General features: G+C 48.7%; 1 protein-coding gene across 1 annotated transcript; it reads left to right on the top strand.

Annotated features, from left to right (window-relative positions):
- The first annotated feature begins 1,002 nt into the window (after positions 1-1,002).
- On the top strand, positions 1,003-10,617 carry ADCYAP1 (adenylate cyclase activating polypeptide 1). Its single transcript, XM_035125520.3, has 5 exons — positions 1,003-2,420; positions 2,661-2,768; positions 7,718-7,855; positions 8,525-8,620; positions 10,242-10,617. Exons 2-5 carry the CDS (start codon positions 2,668-2,670, stop codon positions 10,423-10,425), a joined length of 519 nt encoding a protein of 172 aa, XP_034981411.1. The 5' UTR covers positions 1,003-2,420; positions 2,661-2,667; the 3' UTR covers positions 10,426-10,617.
- The last annotated feature ends 1,424 nt before the right edge of the window (positions 10,618-12,041 follow it).

Below are 12,041 nucleotides of genomic sequence, written 5' to 3'. Positions count from 1 at the left end.
GAAAAACAAACATTATTTAATCCAATAACTATTATTTTCTTGCTACATGCTCAAGGAGAAAGTCTAATATTTCTACCTGTATATAAAAAGCTAAGACACAATTAAAGTTAATTGACAAAATCTGAATAAAACTATTGTAAGCATTGCGTGTCCTTCAGCTGCGGGAAGCAGTGGAGCTTATTTACTGTTAAATTATATAAACGTTTTGAGAACTCCATGTTTCAAAGCGCTCCTGCGTGCACGTTGAAGCCAAATAACTGAATCAGGAAGTTAAAAAAAATCATTGTGGTTCCGCTTCTTCCTGCTTTTTTGCTCATCAGCTTAATAATTAACATGCACGGCAGTGGCTCCATCAGTCTGCATTTTTTGAGACAATTTTCTGAAATGGATCTGGACTTCTATCTTGAGAAGGAAACAAGAAGCCAGTAATACCAAATTACTTGAAACGGAGACCAGACGTGATCTTTTCCCCTTCGCCCCTCTTCCCCTACATCATTTTCAGGAAAGTAATGCTTATGGATTATGAATTCCCAAGGAGGGATTCCCTTAAGAATTCCCTTGCATATGAAGTTTTAATGGAAACCCTCCCCGTCTGCGTGTGCTTCCCTGCCAAGTCCAAGCTGCTTGAGTTTACAGGGGGAACTTTCACAGAATTATCAATTTCTAATCATTTCCTTGCATCTCATTGCCTGGGCGTTTGTGTTGTTTGTTATTTAAATTTTCAGATGGTGTCTAAAACCGAGATCTGTCCACAATTTTTTTTTAAAAAGCATACAACCCCTTTCCACATTCGGAGAATAAATATGCGTATGTTCATTACACTTTCAAAATGGGCAAATAAATCACAGTGAATATGGTATGACAACAAGCCACCATCACCGTATGAATAAAACGATGACATTTCTAATTTTGCCCTGCCAGCATGGGAGCTCTGTAAATATGGAGCAATCTTGGGGGCAACATTCTTCCAAGTTCCTTGTGCAGTTGCCAAAGCCATTCAGCACCACAGTGTTTGGACAGCTCCGGTGGGAAAGCAACTGTTCGCCCAGCGGGTAATCAATCCACCAGACTGTCAATTGCCATCTCTAATTAGAAAATTACAGAGAATCCTCTAAGACTTCAAACAGCTTTGGAGGGGAAATTAATAGTAATGTAATGACGACGGCAACAAAAACAGAGATTGAAATATTTAATTGCACTGGTTAAAGAAGCACATGCCCAAGATTTCTTGGCTTAGTAAACAAATAGCAAGTCTTCTGTTTTGAAAAATTACCAGAGTCCACTTACTTGGAAGCAATTTCCATTGAAATCAGTGGGGATTGTTTCCAAGCAAGACGTTTAGGAGGAGAAAAAAAGTATATCTGAAGGACAGACTTTCTGCAAGAGACATGCAATCGAATGACCCGTCTCTGAAATATGGGGAAAATATGAAAATTGAAAATTAGCCACCTCAGTGAGAGTTTTGGTTGGGAAGGGGCGGGGGGAGGTGTAAGTTAAAGTGCTTATGAGAAGCTTATGACTCCTGCTCGCATCATCTTGAAGTTGGGATTGTTCTGTTCCTTGAGGAATTGGGGTGGTGACGTCTTTTCTGATACCGATTATTACGTGACTGCAACAACAACAATAAAAAAGGTCATCGGCAAATAAAAATCCGAACGCCACATCAACAGAGAAACAAAACAAGCTAGACACCCGGCAAGGCAACAAGGCAGAGAGAGGAGAGATTGAGAGAAAGAGAGGGAGAGACCCCCTGTTTACAACAGAGAGCTGGGAGCAGAAAGCAAAGAGGGTGCAAAAGATCTGGTAGCTAAGGAGGGAGCCTGGGCTGTCAGCATCCAGCAGCCAAAGCTGGTCAACTTGGAAGGCACAGAAGGTGGAAGAAAGGAGAAGAAAAGAGGAGGTAGTGAAGCAAAAGGAGACAAATCGACGCTGAAGCCAGGAGCTGCTCAGGGAAGGGAAAAAGAACCGCTCTGTAGCATTTGCTATAACGCAGCCTGTTCCCACTTTCTCCCTTTCTGTTTCCCGCTTCCTTCCTGCAAGGATTTCCCCTTCTTCCTCTCCTCACCCTCTCTCTCCCCTTGTCTCTTGCCTGCCTGGCAGACCACTTTACACCTGCAACTTTTAAAAAATTTGAGCTGAGCAACCCCCCCCCCCAAGCTAGGCAGCTAACAAGTCGATCTGCTTGTCTGTCCCACGCCCCCTCCCTTTCTGCGGTTTCCCTCTTTGCCCATCAGAGGAAGAAAGCAAGACACACACAGAGGGAAACCGAGAGAGAGGCGATGCTTCAGGAGGATTAACTATCCCCACCGAAACTTCCTGGGAGGAAGAGAGCGAAAGAAGGAGGAGAAGAACAACAACAAGAAGGGAGAAATCCTCCTTGATTCAGATCCAGTCCTGCGCCTGGTTTCCAGAGTTGAATGGTAAGGCGAATGAGCGGGAGCGGGGCGGGGGAGAGGGGCATGGTAGTGCCGGGTGGGAGGAGGGGGGCGGGTGGGAGAGGTTGTGCCTGGGTTGGTGAAAAGTCCCACAGATGGGTTCCCCAGCATCTGATAGTTTCAAGGTGACAAGAGCTGATTCTTTACTGGACAAAGCTGGGGAAGGGGACAGGGAGCCCCCTAGGAGCCCCTTGTGACCGCGGTTTCTCTTTCCCACCCTCCTAGAGTGGCAATGTGTAACAAAGCGCTTCTCGCCCTGCTGGTCTATGGGATAATCATGCACTGCAGCGTCTACTGCTCGCCTGCTGCTGGACTCCAATACCCCGCGCTGAGGTGAGTGAGTGCCCGGCTCTCCCCACCCGACTGGGAGCCAGGGCTTGGCTTATTATACTGCATGGGATTTCTTTTCCCCACCCTTCTCTCGCCACTGCTAACCGGGTCCAGACGCTTCGCTGGGAGCTGTCCAGCTCAGATTCAGCCTTCTAGCCTCCAGCTAGAGACGAAATTGGCCCTTTCCTTGCCAAGAAGGAAAACTCCCCAAGAATTCCCTCCTTCTCTAACCTTGGGGAACCCACAGCTCAAGGTTCAAGGTCCGGGTTAGGTCACTTGCTTAGAGACATTGATAGCTGATGCTCTGTCTAAGGAACCCTCCAGGTTAGAAACACAGGCTGCTGTCCTTAGCGCAGCAATGAAATTGACTACCGAGCAACTGTGCAAGTTGCGTTTGGTGTGTCTCTCTCTCTGTTTGTGAAAGAGAGTGCGCGTGCGTGCTGGTGCGCGCGCCTGAGAATTACTTAATTAAATGCTCGTAGGAAACCGCGATATCCTACAATATATTCCTCTCCGGAATGTATACAATTTCATTTCACCCTCCCCCGCTTTCTCCAATATAAGCAATGCTTATCTTGGGGTTCCCATTCGCTTTCTGTTCTGTGGTATGAATTCTATACCACCATTCCATGGGATTGGGTCTGAAGCATAAACCGAAAAACTGTATAAAGCCACTCATTGACATGCCAGGCTGCTATCTTAAATCTTCCTGGGGTATTAACTCCAAGTTGTGCGTTTAGAAGCAGGATGTGTGTGTGTGACGCTTATGTGTAAGTGTTTATCTGCAACAGTTGTGAGGTATGTGGAGCTTCTTTCCAGATAATCAGAGTGCCAAACATTGAGAAATACAGGCAGATTATGATAGACCAGCCATTCTGATATCTAAAACGTTGACTCTGAAATAAATGTACCTGTAGCCCAATTCTATGCACATATATTCTGGAACAAACCCTTTTATGATATTAGATTATGTGCATAGGAGCATCCTTGGGCTCATAACGAAAGTATGTTTATAGACTTCTAATCCCGAATTTGGCTGCCTATTACCTGCTGCGTTTGCCTGGAAGGTACTGAACCTGTAGGCAAGTTGTTAGAGGAAGGCTTTGGGTTATAGCTAAGGACTCTGCGGTGTCTGCTACGTTTCTGGCAGTACGGATCACAGGTAGGAAATTACATCTAGTGAGTAATATATTACAGCGGAAGTGTTACGGTATGTATGATGGGCGACTCGATCCACACATGATGCATTGATACGATTACATCCTACTTGGAATCGTTGAACTCGGCTGGGCTAATGCATATACCTAGCAGAGGCCCCGCTAATTTCAATGGCGCCTGCTGCTTAAGCAGCCTTGCTTAGAAGGAAGGTGCGCATCTAGGGAAGGCAGCTTAAAGTGAATCGCCGTGGCCCAGACTGAGGCTACCATTAATGTGCACGCGTGAAGTGTGTAGGGTTGCCCCCATACGGTGAAATTCTATTGGCTGGCGCAGTTTGTCATTTCCATCTTCAGATTTCTATGTAAGATTTTAAAGCTTCGATGGTGCGGGTCTTCTAAATGGAAACACTGTAGGATTGAGCCTCACCAAATTCATTTCCCGCAAGTATAACTTTTATTGAAAGGAAAATGTGGATGGACTGCTAAGATCGCTCCACCAATGCCATTCAACTGGGATTCTTACCAAAAGGTTTGCTTCTGGAATAACCATACTGAATTCAATGAGCATGCCTGTACCTTAAGGTTGCAATCCCAAATGCATTCTCCAGGAAGTTAAATTCCAATGAAATGATTTTTTTATCTAGGCTGTTTAAACTGCATCCCTCAACCAACTGTCTCATACCAGGAACCTGAGCACATTTCTTTGGCAATAAGCTTCACAGTGACTTATACTAGATTGTTTTACAAGGCAATATCGACGAGTATAGACGGATTGACGATAGCAACTTTACTTTTAGGATGGCAGGACAAGCCTGTAACACCACCCGGGAGCATTTCCCTGTTAGCGTTAGCAGTATCGACAGACGGTCGGTAGTAGAGATTGGCTGCCTTGTTGCTCCCAAAATTACCCAAAAGGGAGCCTGAGTCGACCAGGAGTCTATAACCTTTAATACACCACAAGGCTCCTTCCGCATAACCTAAGTTGGTTGTATCGACTTTATACCCCTTTGTTCCAAATATCCTCTTATTAAAAGTGGAGCCTCCTTGATCAGGAGCAGCCGATCTGTAACGAACAGCTGCTTGTGAACTTCCCAAACGCTTAGCACAAACCACTCTTGAGGAGAGAAGGCACAGCAAGATGGGACTTGCGCTTTTTCCAGAATCTCTCAAAGGTGGCCCAGCAGAGACCGCTTGTGGAGAGGTGCTGAGGACTTCCGTCAGGGTGCTGAGGCCGGGAAGGCTGCTGCGCCCAGACCAACAGGGTGCTTTCCCCCAGCGTTGCTCCCCCCCCCCTCTTTAAGAGGGACAGAAGCCAAGAACGCTACTGACCCCTATTGGTCAGAAGAATTGAGAGGAGGAGGGGGCGGATTCTTGTGATCTGCCACCAATCTTGGGGAAGCACGAGGCTTTCCCTGCCTCCTGGGAGGGGGGGACTGAGAGTGAAAGCGGCTCAGTCCTGGCAATAGAGCGCCCAACGCGCCGGGACGCCACTGCCCAGGCTCTGACGTTGTCCTGAGACGAACCAACCTCCTCCACCCTCTTGGAATATTGTTGTCATAGGTTCCCCCAGGTCTTTCAGCCCTCTTTCCCAACCCAGACCCGGGAGTTGGTGGGGCTGGGTGGCGGGGGGTGAGAGCAGCTGTCAGTCCCGGGGAGGGGGACCCCCCCCGCAGTGGATGTAGTGGGGGCGGCTCTTGGCTCCATTCAAGCGCCTGAATTAGCAGCCGCGAAACACTTGAGGAGCATCCATTATTGATAGCTCCTGCCAGCGCTCCGCGGACGAAAATAGCTGCCGGAGAGACGCGCAGTGACCTAAATCCGGCAGCAGGGAGACCGCGGCGGAGATCAGGCTGGGTGGGAAGCGGGGAGAGGTGGGGAACCGTTGTAAGACGCAGAAAAGAGAGTGGAGAGCGTGTGTCTGCTTGCGCAGAGGAAGGAAGAAAAGAAACGCAAACTCATGACCCGAGTCCAGAGCCGCTCCATTCCTGCGTTTTTAGAGACGTCTCCAAACTCCTCCTAGCTATGGAACGAATCGGGTGGATCCCAGGGGGTTTCCTCCTACTTCTCAGGAGTAGGGACACCCTGAGGCATTGGGAGAAGGTGGGAAGAAAACCCAGCCCACAGGAAGCTGCCTTAAAACCGAGCCACAGCATTGCAGTCAGTTTAGGATTTCCAATGTTCTTTAGTCTTGGAGTTCCATATACTATTAGACTACAACTCTCTACATGCCCCGGCCAGTTTAGCCAATGGTCAGGAATGACGGAAGTTGTAATACAGAAAGATAACCCAAGGTTGAGGAGAACTGGTCAATACTGGGTTTCAGACAGAGCTTTTCCAGTCCTACCAGGAGATGCGAGGGATTAAATCTTATGTGTTTTACTAGAGCCCTTTCAAATACATGAAGAAAATATCTGGGCATAAAAAAATAGCAATAATAAAAACCCTATTGCTTATTTTTCACACGCTGATTCTGGCCTGCTTCCCAGACACTGCGTGTGAATGGCGTGTGTTGGGTGTATAAGGATCATTTCATCTCCCAATCGTTTTTACACCGTTCCCTGGTTAGATTCTGCGTTGCCCACAGGCCTGGATTAAGGGTACGAGAGATCTCAGGCTAATAGGAGGGAACTGTATGTTGACGAGGGAGATAAGCATTAATTCATCAAACGAATTATCTTAAATGAATATGTATTAAAATAAGAGAAGAAACAGATAAATATCGGAACACTAATTTCTTTAAAGGCAAATCCCTCTTCTACCCTATAGCTGTGGCAAAGTCACGAGTGATGTAGTTCATGCCTACCGGTACATACATAGATTCTAATTTCACAACAACCCTGTGAGGAAGACAAGGCTTATAAGAAAGTGATGGGTCCGAGGTCGCCCATTGAGCTTAACTGGAAACAGAGGGCCTAACCCAGGAGACTCTCCGGTTGTTGTCTCAACATCCGGCCTAACTGGGGTTGATGGAGTCCGCTAACATCCGGAGGTCCACAGGTTCCCATCACTGGCCTGAACCCTATCAATGTACAGTAATGGTTAATTCCTCCCTACGTGCCCAAGGTCTCCTTCCATCAAGTGACATGACCAAGCGAGGATTTCATCCCAACCTCCCAACCTCCATGCATGCTCTGATCCACTCCACTTCCATTGGCTCTGGCCGAGATATATCTTCCTCTGATCTGAACTGTCCGAGACACCTAAATAAAATCAAAACGAAACCGGTTTGCAGAAAGGCAGCAAGGATTCCGGGGTGGGGAGGTATTGAGTTCAAGATCCCCTCCCCCTTTGTCCCACTGGGTCAACTGGGAGCGCGAAAAGCCTTTGGCTTGAATGAGAAAAGAAGGGCGAAGTCCTTTGAACGCTAACTAGGAGAGGAGAACTGGACGTGGGCCTCTGGATTGAAGGTGTAATAGACGAGGGACAAAACAGGCGGCTGGCGAACAGGAGGAATTGCTGCAGAGATGTCTGCCCCTCCTCCTCTTCCCTCCTCTCGTTTTGGCAGCCTGTGGGGATCTTTCTCCCCCCACCTTTTTTTTTTACTCCCTTAGCTGACTGGCAGTCTTCTTCCTCGCGGCTAAGGGGCAGACGAAGCGTAGGGGAAGTGAAGTGGGGGGAAAGGGAGCGAGCCTCGGGCACCATAGGTGCATCTGAGTGGGGGTGAAGGGTGCCTCATGGTCCCAGCCAGTGCTGCCTGCCTCCCCCTCCTCCCACCACCGCCCCCTCGACGTGCCCACCCACCCCGCTCCCGCCGCGATCCCGCATTCAAGGCGCGGCGCCTGTCTTCCTCTACAGCAGGCTGGAAGATGAAGCGTACGACGAAGACGGCAACACCCTGCCCGACTACGCCTTCGACAGCGAGCCCCTCGGGATAGCCGACCCTTCCTCCATGCTGGACGACGTGTATACCTTGTATTACCCACCGGAAAAGAGGTGATTAAGCCACAGATAGATAGGAGTTCAAAGCAGGCTGCGATCCTGGTACCCTGACCTGAACTGGACGCGCCCCTTGCGCCGGAGCAGCTGCGCAATGGACCGCGCGGTGGGTGTGGCGGGCCAGTGGGGGGTGGGGTGGGAAGAGAGGTGGTTTCCTAGCCTTTCTCCGCTTTGTCTTTGGAAGGGGGTAAGGAGGAGAAGCATCCCTCTCAAGCCGAGGATCCTCCTCTGCAAGGTTTCCGCGTCAGACCGAGAACAGACTGGGTGGGGAAGAAGGAGGCGAGCAAACAGACTTACCTCTCTCCGGCAAAAAAGCCAGCTTCTGAGCAGCGCGCCGCGCGCCCCGTCCTAGAAAATGACCCGAGTTGCCCCGACAGCTGACAGCTGGGGGGGGGGAGAAGGGTGGGAGCGTGCGCGCTCGAGACTCCGCTGCCTAGGCAGGCGCGGCCCGAGGTCCCTGGGGGACCCAAGCAGAGGCCGACCCCCAGATCCCCCCTCTCCTTGCTGAGGTTTCCCTGCAGGATGAGCTCAGGGTAGTACTAGGTTTCTCCATCAGCTTGCTGATCATGGCTTGTTGCCTGCTTTATTTTGATCTCTGCGTCTCCCTCCTCCTCCCTCCCTCCCTCTCTCCACCGCTTCCCTCCCCCCTTCGTTTCTTCTTTCTAGGCATGCGGATGGGATCTTTAATAAAGCCTACAGGAAAGTCTTGGGCCAGTTATCGGCGAGGAAGTACCTTCATTCTCTGATGGCCAAGCGGGTGGGGTAAGACGGTCTTCCTTGTTTGGGAAGGGGGGGGAGGGAGTGTGGGTGTGTAAGGGGGGGAAATCTAAGGAACAAATCTTAATGATGGGGTTAGAATGGGGTTAAATGGCACTGGGCATGTTATTTCGTAGCGCTCAGCGGATCTGTCATCTCTGCACAAATGACAAGAATGCATGCAAACCTGGATCACAGTTCGATTCACAGTTCTGGATCAAACTGTCCCAGGGTGCGTGGAAGACCAACAAGTCTGTCTCTAAGTCAGCGCGTTTAGGGAATGTGGGTGCCAATCGGGTCATCGCCGTTAAGTTGGGCTGATGATCTAACTACGGGTGGAATGTCATCCAGAGACTAGTATTATTAAACAGAATTGGGCTGAACTCCCGGAGAGGTGGGCTTTCCTGGTTTACAACCTTCAGAGGATTGGGCAATATTGTTAAATAGAGTTGCTAATCCTCCACGCTCCCTTGAATGTGACACAGCCGGCCTCCCTCCCCACCCCTTCAGCCTGACAGGATGAAAAGGTGCGGCGACAAGCTCAGCTGATAAAGACCTTGTCACTTGTACAGTTCGCTCCTCTGCAGAGTCTGACCGACCCCCCTCTAACCCGCTGGGAATGATTAAATAAATACTCGAGGCTCCTCTGAGAGGAAGAGGGCAACATTTCCATAGATCCAGGCGCAGGCTGACCACCGAACGTGCGGAAAAGAAATAAAATGGAAAATAAAAACAAAGCAGCCCTTCTCCCTTCCCTTCCCCGACCTCTGCTTTGAAATCAACCCTCCTAGCCGGATGCCAGCTCGCGCGTGTATCGGCAGAAGGCAACGTTTTAATAAAGCCCATGGGGAAATGGATTACACCATTTCAGGATGAATAATTCATACCAGGAAGAGATTGTCTCCCGACTGTCGACTTGTATTATGATCACACTTCAACTTCCGCAGCGTGGTTAGAGAAAGCCTTTGTTTCTTGGCGCCGTGGAAAGAACCTGCCCTTTATTGCTTCGGCCCCTGTCTACGTGTTGCTCGCGCTGCTTAAGAGGAACAAGCCCCCACCTTTTAAGAAATGAAACAAAACCAAACCCCAATCCCTGCACACTCCACCGCCAGATCCTTCCCTAGGCCAAATGTTTTTGGATAACTCTGTGATAAAAAGGATGATGATAACGAGGATGATATGAAGGGAAACACACACACAAACACACAAGCTTCGAATTGCTGAAAGGATGAAGGTTAATCGGGGCAGATCGCGAGGGACTTGTTGTTTGGCATGGGGGGGGGCATTGGCCTGTGGAGCAAGCCTGGGTAGGAAAGAAAAGGGAAAGCTGGGACACTCCCCCCCCGCCAAACACACACACACACACACACACACACACACACACACACACACACACCAATAAGAGTCTACACGGATTGTATCCAGCAAACGCCCCTTGGCAGTGAAACGCCTTCTGGGCGTTAAGGTGGCCTGCCTATGCATTTTGGGCGCAATTTCCCGACCCCTTTCCCTTTTCTGCTTCCGAAAGACGTAGCTCCTGCGGCAGGGTTCGCGGTTTCAGATTTTGCAACCACGTTTCGCTTTGCCTTCTTTTTCTCTCCTCCTCTCTTTCCCCTACTCCTTGCAGCGGAGCGAGCGGCCTGGAAGATGACTCGGAACCGCTTTCCAAAAGGCACTCGGACGGCATATTCACAGACAGCTACAGCCGCTACCGAAAACAAATGGCTGTCAAGAAATACTTGGCAGCAGTCCTGGGGAAAAGGTATAAACAAAGAGTTAGAAACAAAGGACGCCGAGTAGCCTATTTGTAGCGATGAGTTTCCCAATCGCTCCTGTGTATACAAAAGCCCCGGGGAAAAAAAAATCCGAGAGAGGACACCCCCCCCAACCCCCCGTCCCTAAAAAGTCATTTCCAAACTGACTGATCAATTCACCGCTCCAGTGTTATCTAAACATGTATTTATGTATGAAGTAAAGCCATTAAATGAATATTTTGATAATAATATTGTTTTTCTTTTGTACCAAAATAATATTTAAGAATAAGCACTAGAGAAAACGCACAGATCTACTTTGTGGACCAATCCTTAAACTAACTAACTAAATGTTAAGATTATAATCTATAGACCTGCTAGAGCTAGCTCGATAGACTAGGGAATTAGAGAGGACCAATTGATGCTGCAGTGGTTAGCATTTGCACAAGAGACCGAGGACATTCGCCTGAGCTGTTTTATGTTTTTATATTTTAAAAAAGAAGAGAGAGAAAATGGAGACGACAATCATTGTTTTGAATATTGCTCCTATTTTTGTAATGGAAATTAAAAGGAGAGTATTTTTATCCATGACAGGGTTGAAGAAATTACTATTCTCCATTTGCTACTGTACATAGACAAAGATGCCCTGCTACAAGGGGAATATGAGGCTATTGATTTGGGAGAATTACTGACGCAGTTCCTTGCCCCGGTGAGTCTCCTGTCAGGCTCCTTTACACGTCCTTCCTCCTTCCCCCTCCCCTCCCCCCCTTGCTAGAGATGACATTCCCCTGCTTTACTCTGACTGCCCTTTTTTTCTATGTATCTGGATCTGCAAGACCATTTAAGGCGCATCGGCCACCCTTCGCCCCAGAACCCCTCTCTCCTGGCCACTCCTCTCAAGGGAGCGCCCCTCCCTACTTGTTCGAGGCCGGGGGTAGGGGAGAGGGGGTGAAGGGTCATGCCAATCCGCCTTAGCGGTTGTGAGCAGAGAGGACCAGGGTCCGGTAGTTTAAGAGACGATTGTAGTTCAGCAGGATGCAAATTGTCGAAATAAATAGTTGCGCCCCAATGAGAAATCCTGGAAGAGTTTTTTTTCCTGGTTTATGGGATAGCAGACTAAGAAGGGGGCCTGCTACCACGCGTTTCCCACATGCAGGTGTGTGTATACACATATAGACACACAATGCACTGTCTATAAATATATACATATCTCACACTGTGCATATGTAGGGTCCAGACTTAGCCATGCTCAGAATAGATCGATGCGTCAACTCTAAGAACGCCTAAGTCTGGATCCAACCCTGAGGTAGCCTAATAAGTTCGATCCGTTAGGAAGTTCGGAGTTCAGATCTAGGGCGGAATAGAGAAGAAACGACCCCCCTACCCCATTCCTTTGGGTTTTGGACTTGGCACAGTCTAGGTTCTATCTAGGAGTTAAAGATAACCTGCCCCATCAGGCCGGATCTATCCATGCAGCAGACGGAGGTGAAACTCGTGGTGGCAAAGTGGACAATAGCACTTCAGAAAGAAAGAAAGAAAGAAAGAAAGAAAGAAAGAAAGAAAGAAAGAAAGAAAGAAAGAAAGAAAGAAAGAAAGAAAGAAAGAAAGAAAGAAAGAGTCCTGCCAGTAGAAAACCGGAAGGAAGATTCTAGTACAGTCCCTTTCCTCCATTCCCA

The sequence above is a fragment of the Zootoca vivipara genome, chromosome 8 (genome assembly GCF_965207765.1).
Source record: "Zootoca vivipara chromosome 8, rZooViv2.hap1.1, whole genome shotgun sequence".
NCBI lineage: Eukaryota > Metazoa > Chordata > Lepidosauria > Squamata > Lacertidae > Zootoca > Zootoca vivipara.
This window is presented reverse-complemented; position numbering and strand designations above follow the sequence as displayed.